General features: G+C 42.5%; 1 protein-coding gene across 7 annotated transcripts in view; it reads left to right on the top strand.

The window, feature by feature from the left end:
* Window positions 1-9,137, top strand: part of LOC139454169 (short transient receptor potential channel 7-like) — a 210,532-nt gene extending 201,395 nt beyond the window's left edge. For 4 of the 7 annotated variants that reach the window (XM_071235719.1, XM_071235717.1, XM_071235714.1 and 1 more), the window contains 9 exons: window positions 464-603; window positions 1,871-1,970; window positions 2,666-2,817; window positions 3,523-3,677; window positions 4,252-4,450; window positions 5,041-5,274; window positions 6,073-6,216; window positions 7,332-7,404; window positions 8,143-9,137. In XM_071235719.1, coding sequence (XP_071091820.1) covers window positions 464-603; window positions 1,871-1,970; window positions 2,666-2,817; window positions 3,523-3,677; window positions 4,252-4,450; window positions 5,041-5,274; window positions 6,073-6,216; window positions 7,332-7,404; window positions 8,143-8,789 — 1,844 coding nt within the window. In that variant the 3' untranslated portion in view covers window positions 8,790-9,137. The remainder of the gene's footprint in view (window positions 1-463; window positions 604-1,870; window positions 1,971-2,665; window positions 2,818-3,522; window positions 3,678-4,251; window positions 4,451-5,040; window positions 5,275-6,072; window positions 6,217-7,331; window positions 7,405-8,142) is intronic. The other 3 variants (XM_071235720.1, XM_071235716.1, XM_071235713.1) reach the window with 2 other exon arrangements.
* Window positions 9,138-15,352: the final 6,215 nt, after the last annotated feature.

Raw genomic sequence — 15,352 nt, 5'->3', positions numbered from 1 at the left:
TTGGCATGTAGGCAAATAAGGTAGCTATACACTTTGTCAAGTCACTTTGTTGAAAAAAATCATCTGTAGAGAATATATATTTGTAAGTGTGTGTTTTTATTATTCTGTGAAAGTTTTGCGTGATAGGTACAGTGATTGTGGCAGAGAAGAGACAGATGTAATTAAATCAGAATATATAAATTCTTTAGATAGCCATGTCATTGCCTTTGGCTGTGTCATGTTGCTGTTTGTTCCCTAACCCTAATCTTGGACATGTTGAACAATGGTATCCAAGGCAATGAGCCAGAAGTGGGATATAAGAAGCCAAACACTATTATCGAATTGCACCAGAGCGGAAGGGGGGGGGGGGGGGGGGGGGGGGGGAGGGGGGACTCTTGTATTTAGATATCTTGTGCATTCTGTCGTAGGTACATATTTGTTATGACGATTCCATTCTATTTGAGCGATTCCATTTTGTGTCTAGGTATGCTATGGCAGGAGGTAAAGCAGGTGTACAATGACGGCTTCGTCGAATACTTTGACTCACTCTACAACTACCTTGACACCGCCGTCCTCACACTCTATGTAATGTCCTTCGGCCTCAGGTTCGTCAGTATGTTCAAGGTGAGACATTATTGTCCTTTCTTCTTGCAATCCAATTTCACTGATGGCGTCACACTGTTGTGTAAACTCTAGACTACCACAGACGCAGACCCCTGAAGATCCTGGATAGAACTGGCCTTCACTAACCCATCCTTGCCGTAAAAGGTGACTATGCTTGTCGTAAGAGGCGGCTTACGGGATCGGGTGGTCAGGCTCGCTGGCTTGGTTGATGCATGTCACCGTATCTCTATTGCGTAGATAGATCCTCGTGACATCAGTCCCTGGATTGTCTGGACCAGACACGATTATTTACAGACCGCCGTGATGTAGCTTGAATATTGCTGAGTGCGGCGGTAAACAGCAAACAACCCACAGGCTCAGGTCGGGTTTAGATGAAATACTACGCCAAACACTCGGGTGTCCGACCAGGGGAGATAACCCATAGACAGGCAGGCAATAATTTTCCCCGGGGCATCTCACAGTAACGTGTCTTTTTCACGCGAGATTCTGTTTCTTATTTGTTCCTTTCAACGCACGCCGACATGTTACGGAACAGAACAGAATTTTATTCAAGGAAAAGATTAGTCGTCGACATTATTCCATTCATATACATATACATATACATATCAGAGCATATGGTCTGGACTGTAACAGGTAGGTTACCGTGTGGAACAATTTATTAATAGTTCACGTTACCGCCAAGTACTTAGCTCCTATATATTTCACATTGTGGCTTGTTCGTTTTCACGTTTACACTTGTCCATTTCACGTAACCTTGAAATTGACATGACGACGCTTCTGTAAGACGCTGAAGTGTTATAAGTGTATTACGAGTCAGCCTGTTGCTGTGCGGGCTTTCTTAACACAAGAGGGGGTTTCCTGTGATCTGCTTGAAGATTGTCTGTAGGGCCCTTATACTAATAGACTAGAATCGCAGCTAGAATGACCTTTTTACAGAGAGCTTTGAAGTTTGGCAGTGAAAGTACAGCGTCTTAAGGCGGCTATTATGGTTTTGATTAGACACATCAGGATGTTAACGAGGCGCGCCAAAGTGTTTTTGCATCTCGCGAAAAGGGGAATGTGAATATGATGAAAATGATAAGAATGCGTAAATGGTTGAGCTGATGCTCCAAATTCAGTGTCGGGTATCAAGGAGTATAAACAAAGTTCATAATAGGACCATAACGTTTATTTATAAATTCATTCTCTCTGCCCACACGAAGGCGAAGGCGATCACCCACTGCACTTCATAACGTTTGTTACATGAGACAAAATGTTTGTTTTCCAGGTGCGCTTTTCCTTAAGTTTCTTTACTAAAGAGGAGTCATGGAAAAGCTTATTAGCAGGCAGCGAGGAGGCCCGACTGCAGATGTATTGGTTAATTGCAGGTGAGGCTGACTGACAGGTGTTCATATCATATGCCAATCAAATGTCTTGAAATGTCAGTTAAACCATAATGTAATTGTGATCTTAGATACACACCTTATTTTCTCAAAAAGACGCCCGATGACGCATATTTGTTTTGTGCTTTATGATGACACAGCGTTTGTGCAGAACATTATCCATCCTTGATATGTGGTCGTTTTTTGTATCTTTTTGTCAACTATGATTAATTAATAACGTTACAATTCCAATTTCGCTCAAACAATAGTCCCATGCCTGGCAGGTGATCTCATTTCCATGATGCCGATGGCAGGATATGCCAAAAACTGATAATGAAACAGCAAAGGTTAACCGACGAAGATGGTTCCAAGTATTGTTACACGAATTGATACAGTGTTATCTGAGCAATTCTCCATGATATACGTCGATTTATTGATGAGAACAGCTTAAGTCTGTCGCTCGTTTGATACGTTTGGGATGACTCGTTGTAAGACAAATGCGTGGATCGATGCGCATGATGCCAATCACTAGTTTGCCTAGTCCAGACTGAATTATTTACAGGCCGCCGTCATAAAACGGGAACAGTGCGGCGTTAAACAACAAACAAACAAACAAAACAAACTGGTCGTATTCGTTGAGTTTGATTCAGTGTAGTATCTTGATTTGGGAGCAGCTGTATAAGCCGGGTTGTCTATTTCAGATCGGTTCTACTGGGACAGCTGGGACCCCTACAACGTCGCCGAGGCCTCGTTCGCCGTCGCCAACGTCATCAGTTTTACGCGTGTTTCCTATGTTCTTCCAGCTAACGAACTGTTCGGGCCTATGCAGATATCTCTAGCCAAAATGATTACAGTAAGCGTTCCCGGTTCATCTGAACTGTATATAGTTGTTTATACATGTTTATATGTTTAAACACATGTGTCATAAACTTGATAGCAAGAAAAGAGCAATCGACAGGAAACACAATATCAAACGAATATGTAAATATGAAAACTACTGTTAGATATGTATAAGAAACAGAAAACGGAAAACAGAAAATTAATTGAACTGAAGATTTATCTGTACAGATATTTGTTGTTTCTTGTCAAATATCTGGTTTATATCATCGAGTCACCTGCAAAGTTGATTTTTACAGGAATGACCCAGGTACCTCTGGAACTGTCGACTTTGCAGGCGACAAGATGAAATGATCATGTTATTTGACCAAAAAAGACAAACAAAGATTAATTATGTATTTTCTTCGTTTCTTATTTTCATAATCTTATTCTGAAAACCATAGTGTCATGGAGGAAGAAGCAGAGAAGTCATACTCGAGTGAAATATCGATTTAGTATTTGGGCATGAACACAGGAGACAGTAATAGATTTTAGGGCAACTTCCACTAAGTGATGCCTAGCTTTGACGGAGTTGTCCCTCTTAACCAATTGCCACCACAACACTCCGTATTTCATTCACATATTACTGTTTCACAATTTAATACCATGAAGATAATAATGTTTTCATTTTATTAGCAATACAATTTACCATACGTATTTATTTGACATCATTTGTTTGCAGGATATTCTGAAGTTCGCCGTCATCTTCCTGGTGTTATTTGTTGCCTTCATGGTGGGTCTCCACAACCTGTACTGGTACTACCCAGCGAGTACCCGGGGGCTGGTGGAGATGTCCCAGCATAACATCACCACGACGGCGGAAAAATATTTTGGCATGTGAGTACTAAGGATATGTAACAATCAGTGGTAATGTTCCGTATATTGGTATCGCTCGGCATCAGTTATAAAAATACAAATGAATTTATTTATGAAACCTCAATTACCACTGCATGTACAATTTTGTATATATATTTATAAGGACCGCATGTTCGCATATTCGCATGTTCGAATGAATGTTTAAAGATAGTTATTTGTCTGGTCAAGCCTGACGCACAAAGTCTCTCAGTAGACCTGTCGAGTCTGTCATAGTATCGATTATTTACATACTACCCCTGGTAAGGCTGGCATAGGTGTTAAACCACAGAACTATCAGAACCTCACATAAATTCTTTAAATGACATTTCGAAGTGAGACACATAAGAGTGAATTTTTGGATGTCAATTTTTTAAATATGAGAAACACAACGTTTCGGAGTCTATGCTTACTCTTTCATCAGGTGAACATGTGCCAGTGCCATTCTCTCATAGGCATTTTCATGAATGTTTTTAACCATACTCTTGAATTACTTATGATGATTATGATTATGGATTACGTCTCCGAACAATGTACATTTTTCTGATGGCCATTGCAGACCGGACATAACATTTCGGACCGTGTTCTGGTCAATGTTGGGTCGAGGCGAGCACACGTCGGTGGAACTTGGGGACTTCAACAATTACTTCACACAAAACGTCGGCTACTGGATCTTCGGGGCCTACAACGTCGCCATCGTCATTGTTCTCCTCAACATGCTTATTGCCATGATGACACGGTCGTTTGAGATTATTCAGGTATGTACAATATGTAAAACATCTGGCATCCTAAGCACATAACTTCCTCATTGCTTCAGCTATGCAACAACCAATAGGCTCGAGTATTCGGATGACATGGTTTAATTACTTTTAGCAACATGCCCGCAATATCACGGCGGTTTCACACAGTGTAATGTTTTTGGATATCGACACCGGATTTAGACATGACAAGCAAACGCCGCGCGCCAGGCTAACCCATTGCCCCTGTTTTGAATACTGTCATTTATTTGTACTTTTGCTTGTTCTTCAATTGTGTCATTTTAGAGCAAATAATCTACTTATTGTTTGCAGCAAAAGGTGATTTCTTATGCAAACGTAAGGGCGGTGAGGGTAGCTTAAAGGGAGAGAAGTTCCAGGTTCCGGTTTCGATATGGGTACAATGTATGAAGCCCATTTCTGGTGTTCCCTGCCTTCATATTGATGGAATATTGTTAAAAGCGTGAAACCTTTCATAAAATGGCAAAGCGACGGGGTTTGAAATAGTGGGCAGGGATTGTTCTTAGAATGCTACGCACGCACGTACAAGCACGTATGCACACATGTACATGTATTAACCATGGACATTTTAGGCTCAAGCTGATACGGAGTGGAAATTCGCCCGCAGCAAGTTATACATGGAGTACATCAAAGACGACTCCACTCTCCCTGTGCCCTTCAACGTCGTCCCCACCCCCAAGTGTGCCTACTACGCCGCCAAGTTCGTCTTCCGACTGTTCTGCTGCAGCAAGGACGAGCCCCCACCGGTCCACCATCCCGGCCGCATCAAGGACATCGAGATGTTCGCCCAAGTCGGGGCGGCTGTGGTAAGAATTTCAATTAACTGAAGTATTTAAAATTTTAAACATTTTGTTTGATATATGGAGAAACTTCATCATCACGGAGTCCTTCGGCCCCTGGACTGTCAGATCCATCTTCCCGAGGCAAGGGAGTTACTGACTGTAAAAGTACAGTTTCCACCCTAGCCGAACAAAACTGGAATTTCTAGGCTCGATTACGAGTTATGTCCGTTTTATGTCCCTACTGTTGACTAAACAGATTCCACCTCTCATTTCACTTGAATCTGCTTCAAACAAAATGGCGGGGCACAGTCAAGACGATCTGGTCGACGATCTGGTCGATAATCAAAGTCGGTATTGTAATAAAACGTGTGAGTCTTTCTTCGCGAAGTGAATCCAATTATGTGAGCACCTTGATTAAAAACATGAAAAGATGTGGAAAATATCTGTTGACGCTAAGCTGATGGTACACATTGCAAATCCTGAAGTCGACCGAAGTCTGCATGGCAGTTTACATCCCGGATGTCGATTTCGTTACGCGACTTTGATTGGACTATGTATAGACTCGTTAGTCCTGCCAAAATATAACTTCATAATTCCATCCTAGTTCAGCAAGGGTGGAAACTGCACTTTTATAGTCAGTTAACTCCCTTGCCTTGGGAAGATGTTTCAGATCATCTCCTATAAAAGAACAATACTAGTAGAAGACCACATTGTTGATATGGATCACTTGTTGTGCTTGGTCCCAAAAACTATTACACATAATATGTGTGGCCTGTTTACAAATATTGTCATTTCCATCACATTTTGAAACCTGTTTTCCAGGATCCACCCCCAACAGACTGGCAGAATGGCGGCACCATGCGGAATCCGGGTATCCAGCACTTCCGGGAACGTATGGCCACCACGAATGGATTTGTGCGGAATGATTCCGACCCGAATATATTCAGTGAAAATCTGACATATAAGGTGAGACAGCAGTCCCTGTGAGCAATGTGATAAGTAGCATACTACCGACAAACAACATGGTGTTTCCATCAGAAAGTTAGCATCACAAATGAAGGGTTTATCGTAAGCAATCAATACCGGCGTCCTTTGTCTGTATGTTATACATATCATTAACCAAACAGCGCCAAATGCTGAGCTCCAAATCATACTGTGTCCCATATTGTAACGTTGTGGCATGGTAGGACTCCTAGGTTGGAGAGGTTCACTGCTGCTGTGAACAGGATGTCAGCAAGTTCTTGGCCTGTAAGGTGGAAGGAATACCCTAACGCAGGTTATGATGCCAGCGATAATCATCATCGGATGGATAAATTGAGTATACAAAACGTATTTCGTTTTACTGTAACATTAAAGAACACTTCAACACACGACTCGGAATGCCGTTCACCCGTGCATCTCTTTCAGGCGGGACCCGTGAAGATCCGGGTTAGAATAGGTCTTCATTCAGCAACCCATGCATGTCGCAAGAGGCGACTAACGGGATCGGGTGGTCAGGTTAACTGACGTGGATGATGCATGTCATCGTATCCCAATTGCATGGATCGATGCTCATGATATAAATCACTGGATTGTCTTGTCTAGACTCGATTTACAGACTGCCGTCATATATGCCGAATATTGCTGAGTGCGGCGTTAAACAACAAAAAATTAACAAAAACGTTTAGACGCATAGGAATACTGTTTGATACAACACGCCGTGGCAGTACTATGGCGGCGTTTCAGCATGATGTTGGAGGAGAGTCCAACGTGGTTCAGGTCTTACTGAGGTAAAATCCACTAGCACGCGCATAGTGCTCACATACCAAGGATTACAATCGTTGCAAATCTAGAATTTGAACCCACGATCAGTGGACCCTGACAAGGCTAGGGGAGGCAACTCTTACGTCCAATAAGGCTGGTACCAAAATGTGCCCCATGACGCATCCCTACACTCACGCGCTACTTACATTGCTTTCGGGGGTTGATGGAAAACTGACTACGTCACCCATCACAAAAATAATAAATTGAATACTCTCGTTCGTTTCAAGTACGGTATCTAATATTTAAACACACAGCTAACCATGTTGTTAATGTTTCAGCGTATGATGAAGAGAATTGTCAAGCGTTACATCTTCGATACTCAGCGCGAGACGGACAGTGCGGAAGGTACATGTAGGCATTGGTTTAACATTCTCTTCGTAGTTGGTAACATTTCTGTCTATCTCTTCATCACTGTCCAATACCATGAGTCCAAGGAGATAGTTTTCATCTTAACAGCTAATTATTTATTTTTCTGATATTTTGAAATATGACACATTCAGATATCAATCCCGAAATATTACATAAATATAAACATTCTGAGACATTATATTTTCATTATTTCTAAGAGTTTTTCTTTCAGAATTTCGACATTTTAAACTTTTCGAAATCCCAAGTTATGATAACGCTTTCAGAAATACCAAGAAAGATTCAATATTATTTCAAACTTTGGCCTCCCAGGTAACTGATGTGACTGTAGTTCGAATGTGGTACGTCATGCGTTTGTTGTCTCTGTGGACGTGCATCTTGTGTGAGAGAATGGTGTAGCAGCTGTAATAGTGTTTGAAGGACCGACAGATCTGTTGTAGTGATCATATTTAAACATTAACAGGGTATGTCAATATCATTCCAGATAATTTCTAACAGTAAACCCTTTATTCAAGACATATTCATAATTCACATATTTCGTAAAAAATAATAATCTTTTTCGCACAATTTCTAATTTAAATATTATATTTGATAAAAAGTCTTTTTAAACATGATGAAATAGTGAGCAAATGTGAAATACATACTATTTATACCTTTAATCTTTTAAAAAGCAGTATAATCTTTTATTAATATGTTTTAATCGACATATATATATATTTTCAGGTGACTTTGATGAACTGAAGCAAGATATATCTAGTTTCCGCTATGAGATGTTAAACCATCTGTCTGTCCGAAATCGGGAGTCGACCATCACCTCCCAAGCATTTGACAAGTTGAATGACAAGATCGATCGACTCGGGCAGCAACAGGAAGTACTACTGCGCCAAATTCTTAGAACAACTTCGGTTGACTCGAGCTTGAGCTTGGACATTGACTCAGGAGGTGACCGAGCTAAGTTGTCGAACCAGGTGTCTCCCGAGAGCGCAAACTGTGATTGCACGGATGACGGCCCAGAAGGGGCAACGGAGAAGGTATTACGCAAGCGGTCTGCGAGACTGAGGCGAATCCCCGAGGAGTCCAAGGAAGCGAAGAGTGATAAAGCCAAATCGGAACGTGTCAGGTTCTCCAGAAACAATGACGGAGGGACAGTCACTGACAGTGAATTCCCCCATCCTTTGGCTGATGACGTTCCACTTTCACAAATGGATGGCACGTCAGCAAATGATGTGGAATCGCCATCTGAAGATATGTCCGACACAGACACCAGAACGAGGCAGTTACCACATGACATGTCAAAGGTTGAAGTGCAGGTGACGTTCTCACGTGCACCAATCGCCACAGAGGATGATGATGATGACGATCGTCTTTGAGGTGTTTAATAATCAATAGATAAAGTCAAAACCGAAACGAAATAAATGATAAAGTGCCTGAATATGCCAAAAGAACAGATGATATGCAACTATGATTTGTGATTTATGATTTCTATTTTTTTCTAGATTATGAAATTAATAATTTGTTCCAAATTAAGAAAATGATTTCATTTATAGCACGGTTGTTAAGGCTGAGTTTCTTCACCCAACGTATTTTTGTCTGTTATAGGAAGTTTAGGAGAATATGAAGTTTGACAGTTATGAACGAGGATATGAGTGTGCAAGATAACAATTCTCTAAACACTCGTCACCCACAGCTGTGATGATTCTGTATGATACGAAGTTTTGTTGTGATTAATATATATGGTTCTTTGTGAACCAGAAATAAAAGTTGTTGAATATTGGCTATGGTCATTTATTTTTATCTGATTGAAGTCTGGATTGAAGAAATGGGTGGCAAGATATATTTAATGATAACTCTTGAAGATATTGATGCCGAACATTGGATTCTAACGCTTGTCCAGCGGATCCTGGGACCGCGAAGGAACGTAACTCTGCTAATAGGACGCAAGTGTTAGTAAACGTACTGACAAAATGTTGTTTAACGTCACCATGTCACGTCCACCTGTAAAGATTAGGGTCCAAACAAGACCAAATAGAATGAATCAAACCAAACATGAACCCCACGCCAGACTGATTTCAGTCACAATGAAGTAGAGCATAGAGGTACTGAAGACCTGTTTTATCCCCGGAATATCTACGTTTTTATCATTTATGTTGCACAGTGACTACACTCTGCTTTGACAGAAGTTCACTGAGTCTAGTACAACTGCCAATTTACTTCTGACAGTTCCAACATCTTCATGTAGAGCTAATTTCTGTTATATTGTTGCTCAGTGTCATGTACACGCTCCAACGTGTCTTTGACCACCAAGGGGGGCGTGGTAGCCCAGTGGCGAAAGCGTTTGCTCGTCACGCCATATACCCGGGTTCGGGTACAATGTGTGAAGCCCATTTCTGGTGTCCCCCGCCGTGATATTGCTGGAATATTGCTAAAAGCGGCGTAAAACCATACTCACTCACTCACTATACCCGGGTTCGATTCCATACATGTTCTGTGTGTAGTCTGTTTTTAATAATGCTAGACAATTGCAAAAAGCGGCGTAACACTACATTCACTTTTTTATCATCAGGCAGTTCTGTAGGGTGAGTGTTTCAGATGTTGTTCTGGTAATGGAAGCATAGGTTTCTTTTGGTTCTAGGGTTTGAACAAGTCTTTTTGCGTCAACAAAACTAATGTTTCTTGTGAATTTTATTTTAGTTATCTCTTATTTGTTTTCAGATTTGACAGTCTTTAGAGAATAATGAGTGACTTCCTGACTTCCTTTCTTTTCGCTGTCACAGTCTTCCGTTACAGAGTATGCATACTACAGCGAGCAAATGTGTCAGACTTACTGCAAATATTAGCCGTATTTTGGGCATTTGAAATATCTCAAAGTGTTTGGAATGAAGATTTCAATATTGATATTACAGTAACCCAACCTGCTGTAATCGGTTTGGGGGCACCTTGAGATGACAAAGAACATGGGCATGTTCTTGTTGGTTGCGTTTAAGAATGTTGCGGGTTGAGAATCTATATACACATGACACCTTGGTCTTTCATGTCAGTCATGTCTTTGAACAATTGATCCCCGTCTCTCACAATACCTTTGCTGATGGTCAGTGTTCTATGGGCGAAGACCCAAACTGGGACGCCCACAAACAAATCAGTTGACATGAGGATAGTAGATTGTTGCTTCCTGCGAGATTCTATAAAGCCTGATTTCAATCGTTTGTAACCTCAACTGCTAAGGTATGAACACCCTTAGATGTTGCAAGCGGGTTAAATTTGAGGCATTTCTTGTCATTTGTCTCAATCACTTTGAAACGGTCGCTGTTCATAATTATCAAGTGGGCGTTTTAAGGGAGTTTGTAATTTATGTAATCAGCATTTCATCACCCGAGCTCCCCACCCACCATAGAGTTGCATAAAGACGATGCTAATAACAAGTGGATCTCTGACCAAGGATACTGGGATGACATACTCAAGTCGAAAACAACCTAGAAGATCAATTGTTCCATCAGATTTACCCATGAGCCACCGCCTTCTGGGCATACGACTTAAAAAAATATACATTTAACATTCACCTATTATAGTGCTGGTGACACATTCCACCGCGGGTTCCCACAAATACTGTGAGGTGGCCGAGTGGTTCACTCATCACAGTGATGTCCCAAAGACATAAACAAAAGTGAGTGAGTGAGTGAGTGAGTTGGGTTTAACGCCGCTTTTAACAGTATTCCAGTTATATCGCGGCGTGTCAGCTTAATGTGGGATGAAAGCCCGAAGTGATGCAGGTCCCAGACGTTTACCACTTCGGTGAAACCCACGAGCACGGGTATGGTGCTGACAAACCTAGAAACATAATCAGGGCGAACCGGGATTCGAACCCACAATCATAGGTTTCTGGCGTGTCCAAGGGCCGCAACTCTGCACAGCGAATCGCCATAAACAAAAGTATTAACGTTACTATACTCACACGCAAAAGAAACGCAAGTGGTTTTAATCAAATAGGTAACAAACACGGAACATAAATTGATACGAGTTTTAGCATGTAGTGAAGCCTGATGGTGTTACATATTTTTGGTTGCAATTTGGAAGCCCCGAGTAAAAACGCAACATGTAAAACGAATCGCCAGAACGCACCATTTCATTGAATATGTTGGTATCATGCACCCATTTCTCGCGAAATCGAAAATGTACGAACTGTCACGAACTGTAGTGGGTATAAAACTGTGGCCGATTCTTGGACCTACCACTCCTTGGTAAACAATGCAACGCCTAACTCAAATTCAGAGAAACCAGGCCATCGGACGTTTGGAAGCTGGAGAGTACACAGACCACAGATGACCTTCCTCGGAGCGGTCGTCCTAGGGTCACCACACCTCGACAAGATCGGCAGATTACCCGTCAACACCAGCGACATCCGTTCCTAACTACAAGTGAAAGTGCTCGACAGACCATAGGAACACATAATCGACACATTAGCCGTGACACTGTGATCTCACGTCTCCGTTCCAACAACCTCAGATGTCGCCGACCAGCACGTCGTCCTGTTCTCCAACCACGGCATCGACAAGCACGACTTCAGTGGGCACAGGGTAATCTCAATTGGCGTCATCGTGAGTGGAAGCATGTCATCTTCTCTGATGAAAGTCGTGTCTCCCATGCAGACGGAAGAGTCAGAATTTGGCGGCGTCGAGGTGATCGTTTCGATGACAGAAACGTTGTGGAAGGGGATCCATGGGGTGGACCTAGCGTCATGATATGGACAGGGATTGGACTTCATGCGAGACTTGGGCCCATGTGCTTTCTGAATGTTGGTCAAGGTCGAGGACGCGGCGTCACTGCTCAGCGGTATATCGACCAAGTGATCAGACCAACGCTCGTCCCCATGTTGCCAGAGCTACCATGGCCTTTCTGCAACAACACAACATCCGTGTTCTACCGTGGCCAGCCCTCAGCCCTGATCTGAACCCCATCGAACACTTGTGGGATGAGATTCAAAGGTGGCTGCACAATGTGCGCCCAGTCCCTACAACTGCCGATGAACTACGCACAGCTGCTCTCGATGTGTGCAGGAGGATCCTTAGGGCCTTCACAAATCGTCTGATCCACTCAATGTACAGGAGATGTGTGGCAGTGATCAATGCTAATGGTGGTCACACCAGGTATTGACTGACATTTTGGGTATTGACCCGAAACTGTGTAAGCCCTTAACATTTGAAAAAAACAATTATGTCATCTGCCGTTTAATCCATTCAACTGCCTTCAGTCAAGTTTTTGTCAATCTAGCCCTATTAGTATTTCTTGTCTTTACTCTTGAAAATAAATAACATGTGTACTGCATACTCGACTTGCGTTTCTTTTATATGAATACATATGGGGTTAGATGGCAAATTTCAAGATTCTTGTAATGGCCGCGCCCACACTGGTGGCACTTATGTTACCGAGAGTGTAACGAAGGTGTCACGCGCTGGGAAGGAGCTTGGCGCGGCATCTGAATGAAGCCAATGAACCAGTCTCATTAAAATCAGATCTTAGTTCTCGCTACCGCTAAACAAAGATCTGAGGACATCCCATTACAGGTCACGTCAGATCGACCTTGCGCGAACTTTGACCGACCGATAGAAGGACTGACAAGAAGTCGACATTAGCCAAACAGAAGGCAGCTTTCTCGTGCTTTACGGCACTAATTCCGAATTGGCGACTACGCTTCGAAACATATTTTGACAAATTCTCGATTACAAATTTGAAACCTGAACAAAAGAATATTCTGGAATGGCTAATATATGGTCTACATTGTATGGATTCAGTCGTTAAACCCGTAACTATCGTTCGGAATTTCCCGTGTTAAAGTTTTCGTGGTTGCATTATCAGAATTCACATTCCGAATGTCACTTTCATGATCTGTTAAGCGACGCCCTGATTGGTCGGATGAAAGGTCGTTCTGATGTGACCCCTAATGGGATGTCCTCAGATCTTTGTTTGGCGGTAGCGAGAACTAAAATATGATTTTAATGAGATTGGCAATGAACGGGCCTCTGTGCAATACGACCTCCCATCCAGATGACAGCATCAAACCTCTGATACCGAAGTTAGTGAGTTGGATTTAACGCTGCTTTGCATAGTATTCCAGTTAAATCAGCCTAATGTGCTGGCTACCAATGGACGCAACTCTGCACAGCAAATTGCGGCACCTAAGACGACTGTACCAACCGTGACCCCCATAACATTAGAATACGAAACACATAACATACGTATATATTCATATATCATGGTTAAGGCATGCTGGCAACATGATTTTCAATGTGTTTACGCCTTTAAACTTAACACTTTAAGATATATGTGTATGCAAATCTGATGTCAGTTCTAAGACAAACCATCCTTTAGTAATGACGGCACAAAAACACATCCACAAGGGATACTTTCTAAATTATGAAGCATATAACTCTTAAGTATTGTTAATGTCTGAGTACTGTATAACTTAATGAGGACGCAACTCTGCACAGCGAATTGCGGTGCCTTAGACGACTGGGACACCCATGCCTCCATTTACTTTGTGTGTTATGGCAGGTGGAGAAATGCTATGTTGGTAATTGGGAGCCACGGTCGTTGGACCCTCATTCCTTGACTTAGCTTAACCCCACGGCCCTGCGAGTGGCAGCGTCCGTGTCGGTTGGACCACGAGGACCCAGTGTCTTATCGTTGAAATGGTTTAATCAACCATTTCAACGATTAGACACTGGGGTCCGAGTGGTCTAACATTTATGGCACCTAAAATGCTTAAAAAATATTATTTTGTTACAGGTATTTTAAAAGAAATTCAGGAACTCTATGCTCAACTGTGAGAACACAATAGGTACTGATGTAAGTAAATATTTAGTTGTTAATTTCATTCCCCTTCTCCCATTTCGCCGTGGCAGAAGACTACATTCGTAAGTCTTCAGTGCGGTCTTCGCGGGTTGAATCCCGCTGGCGACAAATGTTTTTCATGAAATCGTTCTATCGTCAAGAAGATCCGTCATTGTCAAGTGGTGTTTAACTAACAATTCAGTTAGTAAGATCACGGTCAAAGACAAAGGAGCCATGGTTTAATGTCTTTTAACCATGGCGACAGGCCAGAGAACGCTGAACTGCTGAAGGATCCCTTGGCACCCCAAAACACGTTTGGCCTGGGTGGAGATGGTACCTTAAACACGACACTTGGACGACGCCACGCCCACCCCTACAATCGGTCCACTCTGGGCCCGTGCTCTTTGGAATCCCAGAAAACCGAAGCCAGTATCTTGCAAAGCTGATGGAAGAGACTTTGCCGTCTTCGGAGGCGGCGTCGAAGGAGGCGCCGAAGTCTGATGTTTCCACAGCTTCGACTGTGTATTCAGTCCATCTCAGAATACACAACTAGGACAGGACCAGACAGGACCAGACAGAACAGGTTCGTCATAGCGTTGGTAACTGGAACGACTGAAGTTCGACTCGATCTGCTGACATTAAAACCCGCATTGCCCTCCTAATGCCTAACTACGAGGTGTTCGAGTCTGACCCATTTTGTGCTGATACATCGTTTTGATTCGTTAAAAATCATATCAGAACATAAATTTCCCTTCTTAATTCCATGAGGTCCGATACTTTCTGTCTCCCTGGCTTCTCGCAAATTAAACAAACACATTATTGAAGCTATCCCGACGGTCGCCATCATTTTGAATGTGGAATTTGTTATAATTTTGGGTTTGGGGGATGAATTTTTTACCTTATAACACGGTGTCGCCGTCTCCCCAACGACTCGGTCGACGATGAAGGATCGCCGTCCGACTTCCTGCCTCTGTGAGTGAGTTTGATTTGACGCTGCTTTTAGCAATATTCCAGCAATATCACGGCGAAAGTGAGTTAGTGTGTGAGTCTGATTTTACGCCGCTTTAAGCAATAATCCAGCAATATCACGGCAGGGGACACCAGAAAT

Source organism: Haliotis cracherodii, unplaced genomic scaffold, assembly GCF_022045235.1.
Source record: "Haliotis cracherodii isolate W230 unplaced genomic scaffold, xgHalCrac1.p SCAF_10, whole genome shotgun sequence".
In the NCBI taxonomy this organism is placed as follows: domain Eukaryota; kingdom Metazoa; phylum Mollusca; class Gastropoda; order Lepetellida; family Haliotidae; genus Haliotis; species Haliotis cracherodii.
The sequence above is the reverse complement of the archived record's forward strand: the minus strand, read 5'-3'. Positions and strand labels throughout refer to the sequence as shown.